This window comes from Erpetoichthys calabaricus, chromosome 2, assembly GCF_900747795.2.
Source record: "Erpetoichthys calabaricus chromosome 2, fErpCal1.3, whole genome shotgun sequence".
In the NCBI taxonomy this organism is placed as follows: Eukaryota; Metazoa; Chordata; class Cladistia; order Polypteriformes; family Polypteridae; genus Erpetoichthys; species Erpetoichthys calabaricus.
Genome location: NC_041395.2, coordinates 294,779,059 through 294,796,518, shown reverse-complemented (window position 1 = coordinate 294,796,518; position 17,460 = coordinate 294,779,059). Strand labels below are relative to the sequence as shown.

General features: G+C 41.0%; 1 protein-coding gene across 3 annotated transcripts in view; it reads right to left on the bottom strand.

Annotated features, from left to right (window-relative positions):
- Nucleotides 1–17,460, bottom strand: part of nrap (nebulin-related anchoring protein) — a 117,233-nt gene that overhangs the window by 54,747 nt on the left and 45,026 nt on the right. For all 3 annotated transcript variants that reach the window (XM_051922121.1, XM_028791434.2, XM_051922120.1), the window contains 5 exons: nt 16,361–16,558; nt 16,058–16,162; nt 6,644–6,742; nt 4,572–4,676; nt 3,069–3,176 (listed from right to left, as the gene is read on the bottom strand). In XM_051922121.1, the coding sequence (XP_051778081.1) occupies nt 3,069–3,176; nt 4,572–4,676; nt 6,644–6,742; nt 16,058–16,162; nt 16,361–16,558 (615 nt within the window). The remainder of the gene's footprint in view (nt 1–3,068; nt 3,177–4,571; nt 4,677–6,643; nt 6,743–16,057; nt 16,163–16,360; nt 16,559–17,460) is intronic.

The following is a 17,460-nucleotide window of genomic DNA, read 5'->3' as shown; positions in this document are numbered from 1 at the left end:
GCTCTAAGTTGCTAGTTAAAATCACACATACATACTGTATAGTGTAGGATCAATTCAATAACAGTGGGATAGTGTACTCGACTGCTTAAGGAAATAACATCTTATAGTACTCTATATATTCTGTTAAACAATAAAGACAACGTCTTTGAAGGACTCTGAAATGCGGAGCTTCTCATTTCCATTAGAACAGCTCCATCAGATTAAATCATATGTTTAAGTCAAACTTTTTAAATAAGCTTCAGGTGTTCTTATGGAAGGTGACGCTGTATACAAACGTTTAAACCTTCACTTTAAGTACGAATATGGCTCTTGTAAGTGTATTAGCATGAAGGTGACTTATAACATTTTGTATTCTCTTTTGTAATTAAAGAACCCTCAGCTCTGTGGAAGTCCTTTAATGTGAGGAGAAACAAATTACTGAGTGAGACCGCACAGTTGGTGAAGGGAAAAGTCATGTGGCAGGTGGGCTAGTTTGAAACAAATAAACTTCTCACCGGGGGCTTTTCACGTCTCCAGCAGCTATTCTGACAAGATTTAAGAAGTACTCCTCGATTGAAAAAAATACACACCATTATATATCTGTGTGTGCGTAAATGTTGACGTATTAGTTAGACAGCATCACAATTTGTCATTTCACTAACAGAATAAAAACAACCAATTGTAATTGTAATCTGAAGGTATTTATTGATTAAAATATGAATTTGAATTAAAACTAGACAAGTGTTTAGTAGATTAAAGTTATGACTGTATTTTGTGATGACAGCATCACAAGGAATATACTACAAGGAAGGCCCTGTTAATAAAAAACAAATAAGGAAAGTAATTTCTGCTTTAAAGTTGCAGTTGAGAGTCCATGGACACTGTTCCACATTAATAAAGGAATGCAACAAAAATGCACTTATTATTGAATTATACTGATTCCATGCTGCTGGGCATCACAGTTTACTTGTGTGATAAAGTTCAGTGTGTTTTTCCAAACATCAGAGGTGAGGTAAAGGGCCATCATGAAATAATATTTCTTTAGTTTTGCCTATTAATTAATGCGGCCTAATTAGAAAGCCACGACTTTCTGAACACCACATCATTGAATATTGTTTGAGTTTAAAAATGAGCAGAAAGCCATTGTTATCTTCATGAATTGCTGGTGCATGTTCCCAACACACTTTATCACACTATAAAGTTTTAGGTAGAGAAGACTAGCATCCTTAACAGAGCCCAGGTTTCTGATGGTAATTAGTAAAGAATGTTGGGGGGCTTAAGTATACCAGGGGTAAGAACAGAGTAATGAAGGTTCAACTTAGCTTCCATTCTTAATCCTTAAAGTAGGCCTAAAGTGACATCCTTAATAGGGAAGTGTGTTAGGATGACTCCAGTTATTTTGGCTTCCAGTTAATTATAGGGCTGATTTCAAAACCCCCAAAATGGCCAAGGCCCTACTTGCTTACTGTATCTGAACATATCATTACTTACAAATTGGAGCACAAATTAAGATCTCAAGATGATGGTCTACTTATGATTCTAAAGATTAGCAAAACAACATTAGGAGGTTGAGCTTTTAGCTTCAGGGCCCCAAAGCTGTGGAATGATCTGCCTGATAATATAAGAGATGTCCCTTTGGTCTTGGCTTTAAAATCCAGGCTGAAGACATGAAGAAATTATTTAAAAATATAACATTTCTTTTCAAATCTATGCAGACAGATATATGTTTCACTGAAACAAAGCAAAACCCTTATTATTGTCATGTCTGAAAGATATTAAAATATGGATGTCTCTAAATGTTTTAAATCTAAATGACCAAAAAACAGAGATTGTGTGTACTAGGGCTATGATCTTACCTGTACACTGCAAGTAGCCTTGGCCATATGACAACCTACTGTAAAACATTGGTGGCATTTTTGATAATTCCATGAAATTTGATAAATAAATTAACTATATTGTTAATAATGCCTGTTTCTAACAATAGTTTTGGATAATTTAGTCTAGCATACCCTGACTAGAGCTGCTGTTTAGCTGTGCATATTACATCTATATTAGTTAGTCATTTGTACAAAATAAATATAAGTAATACCATATTTATAACCTTTAAATATTTACAAACCCTCTTCTATTCTGTCTCTTTTCTCTTTATCGGGTTGTGGCACTTTGTGCTCTACTGCCAAGCTGTCTTCTTGTCCGCAAAAAGACACCAAAGATACCGGATGGAAAGACTCTGTGGTCAGATTAGATGGCCCACCACAGACTCTGCTGTAGAACGTCCATGAATGGGTGGACAGCCAGTTGGTTGAGGTGTCTGTCCTTCTCTTCTATAACAGGACATGGACCTCTCCACAATTTTATTTTCTCCAGGGACACTGCTGCCTGGAGTTTCTGTTTTTCTCTCCTCAAATGTCATCTGACCATAGTTCAGTAATTAAATTAATGGACAGATATTGTTGGGTTTCCGTTTATGTGAATAAGTTTCAAACCATTTTGTTTTCCTGTAGTTTTAAATAGATCTGTGTCATTATGAGTGATAATTGTGTATTTAGTAATTTATGAAGTTTGTACTTGTATCTCCCTCGAACTTTTCACGGTGTTCTGTGCCTGTACTCAGTGAAGGGCACTATACAAAAGTAAAGTGACCTGAATTGAATTGGTACTGAGGGCATGTCCTGGTCTACTATCTTCTAGAATCTTTGTCATTGAAGTTGGGGCTTCCGGAGACTCAGATACATATGTTACTGTGGATAATAGAATTTTTAAAAAATTCCAGCATTTTAATGGGTTTTATTAATTCCACAATATTCTTAGATGTGGCCAAATGAAATATTCATGCAATTTTTTTTTTTTTTGCAGGAGTAGTTCACATTTCAAAACCCATATATAACCTTAACTCTATTTTGCACTTAATGAGATTGTATTATTATGAAACTATTGTTAATTTTGCATTTTCTGAACCCCTTCGTGTTTTAATTTAATTATGATTATAAAACCAAATCATAAAGCAATTTTGAGCCATGCAATTGAGGAAAAAAAGGTTGCTTTGAACACATTCATATCAGAACAAAAGAAACAAATATTTAGCATACATCACTTGCAAGATCCCTCTTTGCTTTAGCTGCTAGGATGGAGAGTGCATCCAAACGCAGTTCAAATCCTTTGTCTTTCTGCTTTTCCCACATACTCCTGTATGCTTTCTATAGAAATTGAGAGAGAAGATGAAATGTTTTAAATTTTTACTTCATTAATGTCTCTATGGGTTTTGTCTTCATAAACTTTAAACATTATTAAAGGAAAATATTATAGATGTAGAGTACCCTCTGTATTACATCTCAAAGAACAATCCAAAGCTGTGAACTATGGCATCAATAACACTGGCATGCACCAAAATCCCACAGTGCAAAAACATCAGTATAATTTGGAGATTGAGGTGTGCTGAATCCATTTCTCAAACTGGAATTTCTCTACCACAAATTCTTTCCAAGAGATATCAGATTCAATGAAAAATGCAGTTACGTTTTACTAAAATAAGTTATGTTGGTTTTAATGCATTATTATTTTTCATGCTCAGAATATTATTTGAAGTATTTTTTGAGCTGAAAAATGGCAGCCGATCTCTATGTTAACATTAGTAAAAGATGGATACAGCCCTAAATCAAGTATCTGCCACACATTTTTGCTCTCTATCAGTATTTTTTCTCTCTTCTTCTTCCTTCAAAATAGCCACGAATTTATATTTAGAAGGCTACAGGAGGCCTTTTTATTGTCCAAAAGAGAGAAAGCTGATAAAATGTTTTTTACAGAAATAGGCCACGTGGGGCTGATCCACCCATTGTCTTGACCGGGTGACAGGTAAGCAAATGGTAAAAGAATACACAGCCCTTCTTTATTGAAAAAAAAAAGTGTGCCCCAATTTCTGGATTTAAAATGTCAGAGAACTACAAGCAACCAGCTGAAGAATTTCTCTCTTCCTACCTAGCACTTAGGTCTGTAAAAATCCATTTCCTAAACTCTCATTTGGATTTTTTTTCCCCCCCGAGAGTGTTAGTGGTCTTGGATGAACAGGAGGTTTCAAGGTTTCGCCAGGACATCATTCAAATTGAGAGATGTTATGGTAGAAAGTGGAGTGAGTCCATGTTAGCAGACATCTGTTGGTCGTTCCACAATAAAAACCTTCAGAGGATTATAAGAGGAAAAAGGCTACCAACTAACTACTTGTTTTAAGCAATAATTTTATTGATAATAATTATAAAAAACATTTTAAAACTCCATACAACTGAATGTGAGAGCAATGAATTTGGCAGCTTTGGATTCAGCACCTACAATTATTGGTGGGAGTGAAATTATTTTTTTATTTTTTTATTTTTTGCATATCAGTGTAATTCGCCAAAACGTTCATTATCAGCAAAGCATTGGTTGTCATTTGTGAAAAACTTTGGCTATCACCTCCTACTGGAACCATGGTGTCCAACACGACTTGTGGGCAGGCTTTTCATGTCCTTATTGTGCTTTTTTATTTTTTTTTATGTCCTTATAAAGCTGAAATGACCTACATTTAGTCAGTGAGAGGATACAAATTATACAGTCCTTACCTGGCTCAAATATTCTGCATTTGCTTTAGCTTGTCTGAACAGTGGCTCATCTTTGCTCAGTGTGTACTGATGAAGAGTCTGCTCAGTGCCTGCTTTGTACATAAGCTGAAAAGGAAAATAAGTCTGTGATTACAAGGCTTTCTTCTTGTTATCCAATGGCATTGGCTTGGCTAGGGAAACACTGTTATTCAGGGTGTGGAAAGAGCAAGGACTAGATGAGGGGTCCTGTGTGTGCGTATGTGTGCCTTCCTACTTAGAGACTTTCTTCTCCACCACTACCCCATTTTCTGTTTTTCCTATCAAGTTAATGGAATTCAATCTTTTAGAAATATGTACAACTTATTAAATTGGGAGTGTTTCAGAAGAGGAATTAGCAGTTAGTAATTATAGATTTTGCTAGGAGCAGTACAATTATCAGAAGGAACTATTATGCTGTTTCTCCCCACGAAACTTGGAAACAGATGGCTAAAGCCAGCTCCTCTATTGTTTCCATTCTGTTCTTTCAATCCATGGTTGCTGCTATGTACAGTAAGTGAAGTTTCTGCAGTCTGTTATGACAATACTGTCACTCATTGGTCACAGCATCATACAGATAACAGTTTGTGCCTTATACATTTATTTCTGCACAACATATTTCTGTAATTACTACAGAACTCTTCAATATTGTGGCTTCAGAACAATCCCAGCTGGAACAGTTCTTTACTGGAAGTGTAGAAGGCTAGCTTGAAGGTTATGAATCTGATCTATTCTTCCAATCCTATATTACAGTGTTTAGATACTTTACAGTGAATCTTTGCAGTGAAAAAATATTCACTGATCTTGACTTTGCTAACGATGCTGTGATCTTCACGGAGTCAATGGAGGCTCTGATCGGGGCACTCGAGAGACTGAGTGAGGAGTCTGAGTGTTTGGGCTTGCAAGTGTCCTGATAAAAACCAACACACAAGCCTTTAATGACCTCTTGGGCACAGCCATCAGCAGTGTGTCTGTCTGCGGAGAGAGTGTTGACCTTCTCGTGAGGTTTACTTACCTGGGCAGTGACATTCATGTCTCTGGTGACTCTTCCTATGAAGTCAGTAGATTGGGTGAGCATGGGGGGTCATGAGGTCGCTGGAAAGGAGTTGTGGCGCTCCCAATATCTATGCAAAAGGACAAAGGACCAAGTCTTTACAGTCCTGGTGCTTCCTGTTTTGCTATATGGTCATGAGACATGGACGCTATCCAGTGACCTGAAACGAAGACTGGACACCTTCGGTATTGTCTCTTCAGAGTGGCCTTGGGTACTGCTGGTTTGACTTTGTGTTGAATGAGCTGTTGCTAATGGAGTTTTGAATGAGACACATTACCTGCATTGCGAGGGCACATCAGTTACAGCACTACAGCCATGTGGCGCGTTTCCCTGAGGGTGATCCAGCTCATAAAATCCTCATTGTTGGGGACCCGAGTGGCTGGACCAGGCCAAGGGGACGCCCACGTAACACCTGGCTGTGGCAGATAGACGGTTATTTCCGGAGTGGGGGACTGGAATGTGTGTTTGCCTGGGGAGTTGCTAACCAGGATCCCAAGCTGTTTCGTCATGCGGTGGGTGCAGCAACGTGCTGTACCAGTGCATGATCCCCAACCCGACCTGATCCTTTACTCAGCTTCTACTGTGTCTTCTTTCTCATGGATGGAAGGGAAAATTGCTTATGTTGTTGGCTACCATGCTACATCCCCGGCATGGTACATTGACTGACTGTAGCAGATCTATCAACCTATTCAGACTCTTTTCTTCAACAGATTTGTCTGATGGCAAACCTGCAGATGGCTTTGAGGTGGCAGCCCCCTCTCAGTATACCCATCACTTTGTCATTTATGAAAAGTTGCTATGCTATATATAGCCATGCAGGCATTTCATGCCACTTTCATAGCTACTTCAGTCTTTAGTCTTGCCCAGTCTGATTTGCATGCACACATATTCATTACTGTCTGATTCACATTGAATGAGAAGAAGGAAATACAAGCCTGCTTAGTGTACAGTTTATACACAATATACTTATTTGGTCGATTCGTTAAATACTCATGCTGCTCACATCACTTTGGAGTTCTTGGCTTTTCTTTGCATGTTTGATGAGAGGAGTTTCGGCCACCTGGGTAAATTTCATGGCATCTACTTTCTGCCTATATTTGTTCTAGAAAGAGAGGAAGAAAAATGAATTTATTAAAGAATGAATCCCTTCTGTAAGTAGCAGGACAAACAATTTTACAACAAACTTATTGACCTACTGCATTAAATTAAATCTCTCATTTGGGCTGGGAGTGTGTGAGAAGTTGAAGGAAGATGCAGAAGTTAAGGTAGCCTGGACAGCTTTACTCAACATGCTGTGACAGTGACCCTCAACAGGAAAAGTAGATTGAAAATGATGATGATGATGATGAGAACATTATGTTAAGTGGAGGAATGGTATTCATGTAACATTCACCTGAACACCGTTAAATAAAAAATACAGAGACATAAACTTGTATTGAAAACACTAAGTAGAGGCACTTTAAATCAGTTCTGTGGTCCTATTTCTGGATGATTTCTTTTATTGCCAATATAAAAGAAAGTGAAAAGTAAAAATACCAGAGCAGAAAAAGTAAAAACATTTGAGTTACCCCACAATGTGCCTCTGTTCAATAGGTGAATAACCTCTCTTTATCTTCACCAACTGTTTATTACCTTCAAGCAATATAACTACAAGAAACTCAAGCATGATTAAAATGAGCCTGAATTATTTTAGCCTGCATGACAAACAGCAATCACTAAGATCGAACTTATAACATCAAAGTATAAAAATGGTGTAAGGGCTGCCAGGAACTGTATGTATAACATCTCGCTATTGTGGACAGTGTGTGGCGTATGGGTGTAGTTACCCTTGGGACTATGGCAGCATTTCAGTTAATCCTCATTACCTTTGTGATCAGGCACTAACTGGACCAATTAGTATCCAATTAAGCCCTGTAGTCTAGAAATACGAGAACAGCAAGTGTGAAAACCAATAAGAATAAAAGGCTGCTCTGTCTGCCTACTAGGACACTGCACGCTAATTAACAGGGGTACATGCCTTCATAGTGACTTACACTTCATCTGAATATTTATCCTCTATTTTACAGGTAACAGAGTCTGGCTGAATATTTTGTCTAAAAAATGTTAACTATGAATTATGAATTACATGACATTGTGAGACAAACTACGATGCCATTGTGTGATAAGCTAAAAAATAATGTAATTATTCCCTATCAGGAGAAATGCAGATCGAACTTCACCAGAATAAGCATGCATAGTAGGATAAGGATTTTACAATTTGGTATTTTATTTAATTTTGTGTGGCATGTGATCCTTTTTCACAATATATGCATCTATTTAGAGCAGTGTTTCGTAAACTGTGGGTCACGACTCATTTTGGGTAGCATGATGTCTTAAATTTGGTAGCACACTGAGTCGCAAATTCCAATAGTACTGAATGAGAAAGGGACACAAATGGTTTGTGGTATGCTTTGCAAAGGGTTGCTGCCTGCAAGGGGATACAACCACTTCCCTCCAGGGAAGACAGTTGTCCACGATTTCCCCAAGAGGAACCCCAGTGCTGGACAATGATCAGTGGCAATTCTAAAAGAGGGATGGATTCCCTGGATGATACTCCACAGACACTGAATGACACAGAGATGACAAAAAAGGGCAAAACACGGGGACGAGAAAAAAAGTTTAAGAACCACTAATTTAAAGGTTTTGAACATAGGTTTTCATTTTATGGCAATTGGAAAAAGTAGAAAATAGTTTTGTGCAGTTTTGTTTTGGCAATTGCGATGCACTGCAAAAAATGTATATGCAAACACAAGGTAAAAAAACTTACAATGGGAGTTTTGTTTTGCTCCTATTTAACAAAAAAAACTGCCAGTGGGGTATGCAAAATTTATTTGACAAGATTTCTTAAATTAAGCGAAATATAATCATAAATGAAGATTTTTTGATAAATCAATAATTCTTACATTAAGGAAAACAAGATTTAAAGTCATGATATAAATATTTTTCACTTGCTTAGATTTCATTTTTTGCGGTGTGGTGATGATGTCCAGGGTCATGCTTTGCATATCATTAGAGGTCAGGGTGTTAAAATCCACTCCACACACTTCCTGTTAATCTATGATTGGATACAAAGGGTGTGAATGTGTGATTCTTGCAATAAAATGTCTTCCTGTTAATGAACTTACTTATGGTATTTAGGTCTGATTTTTAACTAGTGTCACACACGTGCGCATGGGAGGCTGCTAAAGGGCTTGAATAAGGGCAATTCTGAATATCGGGATATGGTAGAGTGCACTGACTCTTTTTCTCCCTTTCCTGCAGACCATTCATGGGAGATTCCTCCTGGCCCTCTTGATGTCACGTCCGGGCTTGAGCCTATGGCTGAAGACCTTCATGAGCCCGATCCCTTTTACTTCACTTCCTGTTTTCTCCTTTAAAAGCCTCCACCTTTTCTCTATTCCCTCAGTTCTGTTTTGGACTCAGTTTTGTGCACAGCGGTGCTATCATTACTCTCGATTTGCAACCAGGAAACCAAATACATGGGTGGCTGCCCCAAACCTTGCTATGGATCTTTGTGGCTATTGTGACAGTGGCGTAGCCGGCAGGATGGAAAGGTCCCGGAAGAGAAGGGAACAGGACCTGCAATGTACCCAGGTGGAAGAGTACCGGGGCCGAGTTTTCAGGCGGGGGGAGTGTCCTGTGGTTCAGCGAGACCCGGTATGGGCTCCACTCTCAGCACGCTCAACTAGGCAACCTAGGCAGACCAGGGAGTGTGGGGGAGGGGCTCACAGAGGTGGGCTGTTCCAGAGGGGGAGGCAAAAGGGGCTTATTATGCTCTCTCGGAGGAGAGTGCCTGCCTCCCTGTGAAGCCAGAGCCCCCATTTCCACCTAGGGGTGCCCCAGACTGACAGGTGACTAGAGTGAGAAACTGGAGGTTTGACCCCGAACAGCCAACTCCTCAACAAGTCTGGTCCTTATGGGCAATGGTAGGGCAGTGGTTATGAGCACATGAGAACAAGCCCTACCAAGTAATATTGAAGGTAGCCTGCTACCTGCTCCTGAAAGCACTTCCCTGTGGCTTCACCCAGCCGGTCTAGGGTAAGCAGTTTAAGAACATGAACGAGCTCATAGAGTTCCTGAGACACAAAGGACGGCCTCACAATCTGAGGGAGCAGAACCATCCCTTAGTCGAACTCAGCCGGAGTACGTCCCAAAGCCTAGCAATAACACCCCCACCCCCCCACCAAGTACAACCCGGAGCTTGTGCTGACGTTCCCAGAGTCGTGGCGCGCAAACCGCTTGGGAGCGAGGAGGGATCCAGGTGGAGGGGGAGGAGGGGTTGGTGTGCTCTGACAAACCCATTGGCAGTCCCACACACAGGCGTGGTGATCATAAACAGGTACAATTGTTCGATTCCGGCAGCAACATTGCCATTGTTCCATGCTGGTTTGTGCTGCTGCAACAATGGTTAAGGATTAAGACCAGTATAGCCTGTGTCCACGGAGAAATCCGCTGGTACAGGTCCGCCACTTGTGTCATCAGTTACGGAGGATCGGTACGGAAACTAACAGTGGCCATTCTCCCGAATCCACCACACCCAGTGATACTGGGGCGGGACTGGTCTAAAATTAAAAGCAGTGAGACACATACCACTCCTGGATTTAACTTAGGCCTTGTAGATGGAGATGAGCTGTCTCAAGCTGCCTCCACGCCGTGTAACCAGCTGGTGGAGAGAGACGAAGTGGCCTCCCTGAGTGACATGGCAACTCTGGGCCGTCATGGGCCAATACGTCCCCAGCACCGAGACGGAACGGGAGGAAACCTCGACCCTTGAGGTCAGCCCAGACCCTCTCTCCCTTTTGCAGTTTCAATTTAGAAAAACACTGACTTCTTTTAAAAGAGAACAGTGGAACGACGATTCCCTGAAGTTTGCCAAAAATGCAGTGGTCCTGGTCAATGGCCAGCACACTAACCAGTCGATGCCACAGGGTCCACACTTTGTGTTAGAAAACAGCCTTCTGTATCACGTAGCTGAGCATGATGGGCAGGAGAGGAGGCTACTGCTAATCCTGTGGACCTTCCGGCGGCAGGTCTGTGAGTTAGCACACGCCCACCTCCTAGGTGGCCATTTGGGCACAGAGAAAACCCTGGAGCGGATCAAGCTCCGCTTCTATTGGCCGGGAATCAATGAGGAGGTTCGTCGCTTTTGCACTTCCTGCCCGGAGTGTCAACTGCGACAAATTCCTAGGAAGGACCGTGCTCCTCTCGTTCTTATTCCCCTGATTGATGTTCCCTTCCACAGAATTGGGGTTGATTTAGTCAGACCCCTAGAGCCCTCAGCTCGAGGACACAAGTACATTTTAGTCCTCGTGGATTATGCTACCAAATACCCCAAAGCTGTTCCATTGCGCTCAGCTAATTCTAAACCCATCGCACGGGAATTGGTAGGGGTCTTTGCGCGTGACAGCATACCTAAGGAAGTCCTGATGGACCAAGGGACACCCTTTATCTTGGAGACGCTCAAGGAGACTGCCAAGTTACTTAAAATAAAGCATCTAAAAGCCGGGGTATATCATCCTCAAACCAACGGTTTGGTAGAAAGGTTCAATCAGACTCTCAAACAAATGCTTCATAAGGTTTTCAACGAGGATGGAAGGAACTGGGATCAGCTCCTCCCCCCTCATCCTTTTTGCCTATCGGGAAGTCCCACAAACCTCCACGGGGTTCTCCCCTTTTGAATTATTGTACGGGCAACAACTCCGGGGAATATTAGATATCCTAAAAGAAGCATGGGAAGAAGAGGCTCTTCCCTGTACAAATATATTGGAGTACATCGCACAATTACGCAATAGATTTGGTAAAATTCGACCCCTAATTAAAAGTCACATGGAAGAGGCACAAGCAGCACAGGTCCAATATTACGACCGTGGCACTTCTCTCCAGGAGTTCTGCCCGGGAGATCTGGTCATGGTCCTAGTACCTAGCTCCCACTCTAAGTTACTAGCCCATTGGCTAGGTCTATACGAAGTTAAGGAGAGGAAAGGACTTGTCGACTATTTGGTGAGTCAACCCAATCGTCAGCCGAGGGAGCGGGTTTATCATGCAAATCTGCTGAAACAGTGGAAGGACAGGGATCCCGATCCCTCCTCCGGTCAGCCCCGCTCACTCTTTGCTCAAGCAAGTAGCCTTAATGTCGGTGCACAGTTAAGTCCCAGACAGCGATGGGAAATGGAAACAGTTATCCTATCTGTCCCGGAGGTAGTGAGTGAAAACCTTGGAAGGACCTCTATGATTGAGCATGACATTGTGACAGAGCCTGGGGTTGTAGTCCAAGAATGTCCGTATCGCCTTCCCGAGGCAAAAAGAGCTGAAGTGGAGCTTGAGATTAAGCACATGCTGGAACTGGGAGTGACAGAGGAAAGTCATAGTCTCTGGTCCAGTAAGCCTGACGGGAGTTGGAGGTTTTGCAATGACTTAATCAAGTCTCCCAATTTGATGCTTATCCAATGCCACGAGTGGATGACCTCCTTAAGAGGCTAGGACAATCTCAGTATTTGACCATGCTGGACATGACAAAGGGGTACTGGCAGGTTCCTTTAACAGACTCTGCAAAGGTTAGGACCGCATTTAGTACCCCTAGCAGACAATGGCAGTATCGTGACCTTCCATTTGTGTTACACGGGGCTCCGGCAACTTTCCAGCGTCTGGTGGACAAAGTGCTCACACCCCATAACCCATATAGTGCTGCCAACCTGGATGACGTTGTCATCTATTCCAGCACGTGGACAGAACACCTACAGCAGGTGGAAGGGGTATTGCGGACGCTTGGTGTGTCCGGACTTCGGATTAATCCGAAGAAATGTTTCGTTGGATTGAACAAAGCCAAGTATTTAGGCTACCTGGTGGGTTGGGGTACCATGAAGCCACAGTGCTCCAAAGTAGATGCCATTTTGAAATTGCCCTGTCCACCACGGCAGGTCCAAGCCTTTCTCGGGTTAGCGGGGTACTACCGCCGGTTTGTGCCCCGGTTCTCAGAGAGAGCGGCGCCCTTGACTGATTTGACAAAGACGAGGGCTCCAAACATTGTGGTATGGACTGAAAAGACAGGCGCTGCGTTTAGTGACTTGAAGCAGGCCCTTACGTCTGCACCTATTCTGAAAGCACCTAACTTTTCTTTACCTTTCATCCTCCAGACGGACGCTTCAGACACAGGCTTGGGGGCCGTGCTGAGCCAAAGCGTCAACGTGTGGAACACCCCATCATGTTCCTGAGCTGGAAACTGTTGGACTCGGAGACCATGTATGCAGCGGTGGAGAGAGAGGCTTTGGCGATTAAATGGGCAATTACTCAGCTGAGGTACTACCTGTTGGACCGGGAATTCACCCTTGTCATGGACCATGCACCTTTACAGTGGATGGCCCTACACAAGGAAACCAAATACACAGGTGGCTGCCTCAAACCTTGCTATGGCTCTTTGTGACTTTTGTGACACTAGCATTTCAATTTTTATGACAGATCAGTTATACTTTTGTTTATAACCTTGGCCTGATGTTCGAACTACAACTACGTTTCTCTTGATCTCTTTTCAACAAAAATTCCCACTACCTTATTCTTTGTCAGTATCAGGACAAGTAGTCTTGTATTATTTGTTTTGTTTTTCAGATCTTGTATTCTGCAAATTTTAGGAAGCAAATTTGAAGTATTACTCTCTGCAGACTTCTGCGTCAAATACCAGACCAAGTGCCGTCTGCTTTTCTTGAGTATGAGATGCTTATCACTAGTCTCTCCACAAATTACCAAAACATGCATGTTACATTTAATAGGTAAGATTGTGTGTGTTTGACAATGAAAATGAATTAATTTGTTTTAGAATTGTACTTCTTCAAAATTCTTAAACACAAATTTATTGGGTATTAATTTTTTTTATGTGGCAGTAGGCCTATCTTAAACAGCTTCTGTTCGGTTCAGTTGAAGCTCCCTGATAAAGAATTTGTTAATCTGGCCCAGAAGATATACAGTATATTGACACACACTACTGTATAGCCAGTCAAATCCTTCCTTGCAACCATAATTTTCTTTCCTGTTAGTTAAATATATCCAGCCTTAATTATTGTCTGTTTTTAATACTAACTCTAAAGCAAATATAGATACTTCATGAAGGCAGCAAAGATACAATAAGCATTATGCTACAGGTGGTTTATTGGATGTTATGCCTAATTGCATATTAAAAAGCATATTTTTGTGATGTATTTGTATATAGTCTTCTATTTGCATATGTATATTTGTATGTCATACTAGCCATGGTATCTGTTGAATAATTTAAAAATACTTGCTATCTCTTGCCCTATGTGCACTTTCAGCTACTTTCCTCAATATCCATATGTGTCTGACCATCTCTTCACCGCTGCTCTGTCATTATTTTCACAGTGTTTCCTTGGCTCCTGTCCATTTTTAAACATTCCATCTTTGAAGAAGACTCACTCAGCATGCACCTTTACTACTCCTTGTATGTCTTGCGCTTCTTCCTCTTTGGTCGCATCCCCAAAACTCCAGACTAATCTCTCAGATTGCTATGAGGTACTGGACACACAGACCTTAGCGTTTTATTATTTAAAACATATAGCCACACTCATTTTGTTTTTAAGTATGCACAGACAATTGAAAGACCAACCTGCAGTAATACCAAAGTTCTTAAACTTTGGGCAAGGATCTCTAAAAGACTTATATATAAACCTTGAGTTATCTTGTACTACTTGACCGCAACACAATTGCATTTAAATTACTGTGAACATGGTGTTCAAACTAGCATTGTCCCTGCACAACTAAACCTCCAGTCTCTTGTCTGTCCTCCTACATGGATAATACAGCTCCATAGGTTCCCCTCTGGGACTTTACATCTCCCCCTAAAGAGTCATAAAGTAATGACTTCCCAGTATTGCCACCTTTCCCTGTGCTTGCAACATGATATCATCTTTCTTGAACAGGGACCAAGGCTTCTAGACAAGAAGGACGTCTGGTCAGCTGCCAAATCTTGTTGACTCTAAATTCCCTTTCTTCATTTCTAATGACCACCAGAAACATCTTAAAGGGCACCAAGTACATCTGCAGGGTTGTCACTTACTGGGAGTTGAGTACATTGGCATACAGATTGACAATCTGTGCTTTCTACTCTCCTACATTGGCCCATGCCAAGGATATTCCCTGTTCTTTACTGTTCTGGTACCACTTTAATCCTGACATAAGACTATAAATTGTAACTATAATGAAAGCAAATTCTGGCAGAATATTGTGTGATCATGGACTCTGTACCTATTGATCTCTTAGGTGCTCTCCATCATTTGTCAATGGACACCCAGCCTTATGAAGACTGTTATATCTGTCATATTATGTACAGTATGCCATTTACATGTTATTATAAAATTATCATAAGTTACCTAGTAGTGTATCTTGGGATACTTAAAACTCTCAGTTTGACATTAATAGATACTGTATTTGAAGTCTGTACAAATTGTCAAACATTGCTGAATTTAATGATGTCATCTCATCAAAATGTATTCTCTCAGGATCATTAATAAATCTTGATTTTCACTGATTACTTCCATCTCTTTAAGATTTTATCTTTATAGAAAACATGTTTTTGAATATCTACCTTAACTGACTACATTACTGTGTTACCCCAGCCTAGTGCAGCAGTGCTTGGTGCTGCTGACTCCCAGCCCCAGTGGTCTCGGCTCATATCCTCGCCTGGTCACAGCCTGTGGACATGCCCTCTATGTCTGCATTGGTTTTTCCTCCACGTACTTTGGCTTTCAGTCCTAAATCTGTGTGTTTGAGGTTAGTTGGTTACGCTAAATTGGTCCGATATGTGTGTGTGTGTGTGTGTGTCTGCATTAGAGTGTCCTTCATTGGACTAGCATGCTATACAAAAGCTGTTTCCTGCCTTGTGGCCAATGCTCCAGGCTGAGGCTCTCTCCATTTCTTGCATCTTTCTTTGAGTTACATGTTGTGTAAGAAAATGCGCTATAGAAATAAATGTTAATGTTGATTCTGTTGTATTTCAGACTCCATAATGGAAACAACTGAGTTTGAAAATGTAAGTTATGGACTGATGAAGCCATCACATCAGCTATAAATGAATGTAAGAAAAAAGATTTGGACGTTACCAGTTTATTATATTGACAGGGATTATGTTGCATTATGTTGCAAATTCAAAGTTGTTTGGCTTTGGTGTTTCTCTTAATGATATTCCCTGAATAATATGTATTTACATGCTTTGTATCTTTCAAAACAGTTCTCGAAATCAATTGGGCTAAATTCACCTTTTTACTATAGTATCACTCTCAAATAATACTAAAGATAATAAGAAAAATAAGTCTTGTTTTTTGGAGTTTGTATTAAGTAAAAAGGCCTCACATGCATCTCTGGCAGCATTACATACCTCACTGACTAGATCTCCTGCTTTCTTTGCCTGCCGAACATCAAGGCTTCCTTCAGTAACCCATCCAACTCCTTTCATCCATGTCAGGTCAGCTCTGTACTGGTTCTGAAATAGCAATGTAAATGTGAACATTCAAGCAAATAGCAAGTTTATGGCTTATGATTAATGATGTGGATTCTACAAAGCCAGACTTTGAAGAAGCGATAGGTCTTTCCCATTCATCCAAATCCTCTAAGGTAATTTAGAATATTTTCCTTTTTTCCTTTATAAAAAAATAAGCTGATTACTTGTAAATCCACTAACCTCACTCTGAAGGTTGTATGCTTTCTTCGCCCATTTCACCTTAATATCATCTGGCAGCACAGTATACTCGTGCAGCCTCTTCCTGTAGTCCAAGTCGCTTGCCAAAGACTGTGCCTTCTTGGCATGACTCACACTGACCATATCCATTGGCAGATGGCATTTGGATTGAACGTCTTTGGAATTCTTTTTGTAGGCAATCTGAAGAAAAACCACACAATCCCAAATAATCAACATGGCAGCCATAGTGGAAAAAGGAAGGCCAAAAAAAGTTGTCAGTCGATAACTTGAGGTAGCACACTCAGGATGGCTCACAGTGTCAGGCCAAGTATTGGAAGCTAACTATTTCAAAACCTCTGTTTGTAAGTCTTTAAATAAGTTTTGTGTTTAACCCAGGCAGCAGATTTTGACAATGGGAAACAGAACCAAAGATAAACCAGAAGAAGCATCAAGGGTCAATTGTCAATGAACTTGGAGGAATCGCTCAAAACTAAGTAAGGGAATGACCAATGATGTGTCCACAAATTAAGTTGTTTGCATTTCAATGACAAATATGAAAATAACACCCAAATTATATTTAAAATTCATGTAACACCTGTGTTATAGAATGAAGTATATTATAGTGTATGTTTTGGGTCAGATGAGGGCTGTTTTTGATTCTCATGTTGTGTTCCAAAGAAAGGGCAAAGGCGTGTGTCGCAATCAATCCATGTCATGACTGTATGACATTGCATACGTATAAATGTGATTAATTTGTGTCACGATATTAATGATACTAATTGCATTTAAAATATTAAGATACACATTTGGAAAGAAATGGAAAGGATGAGGGTGGCACGGTGGCACAGTGGGTAGCTCTGCTGCCTTGCAGTTGGGAGACCTGGGGACCTGGGTTCGCTTCCCGGGTCCTCCCTGCGTGGAGTTTGCATGTTCTCCCCGTGTCTGCGTGGGTTTTCTCCGGGCGCTCTGGTTTCCTCCCACAGTCCAAAGACATGCAGGTTAGGTGGATTGGCGATTCTAAATTGGCCCTAGTGTGTGCTTGGTGTGTGGGTGTGTTTGTGTGTGTCCTGCGGTGGGTTGGCACCCTGCCCGGGATTGGTTCC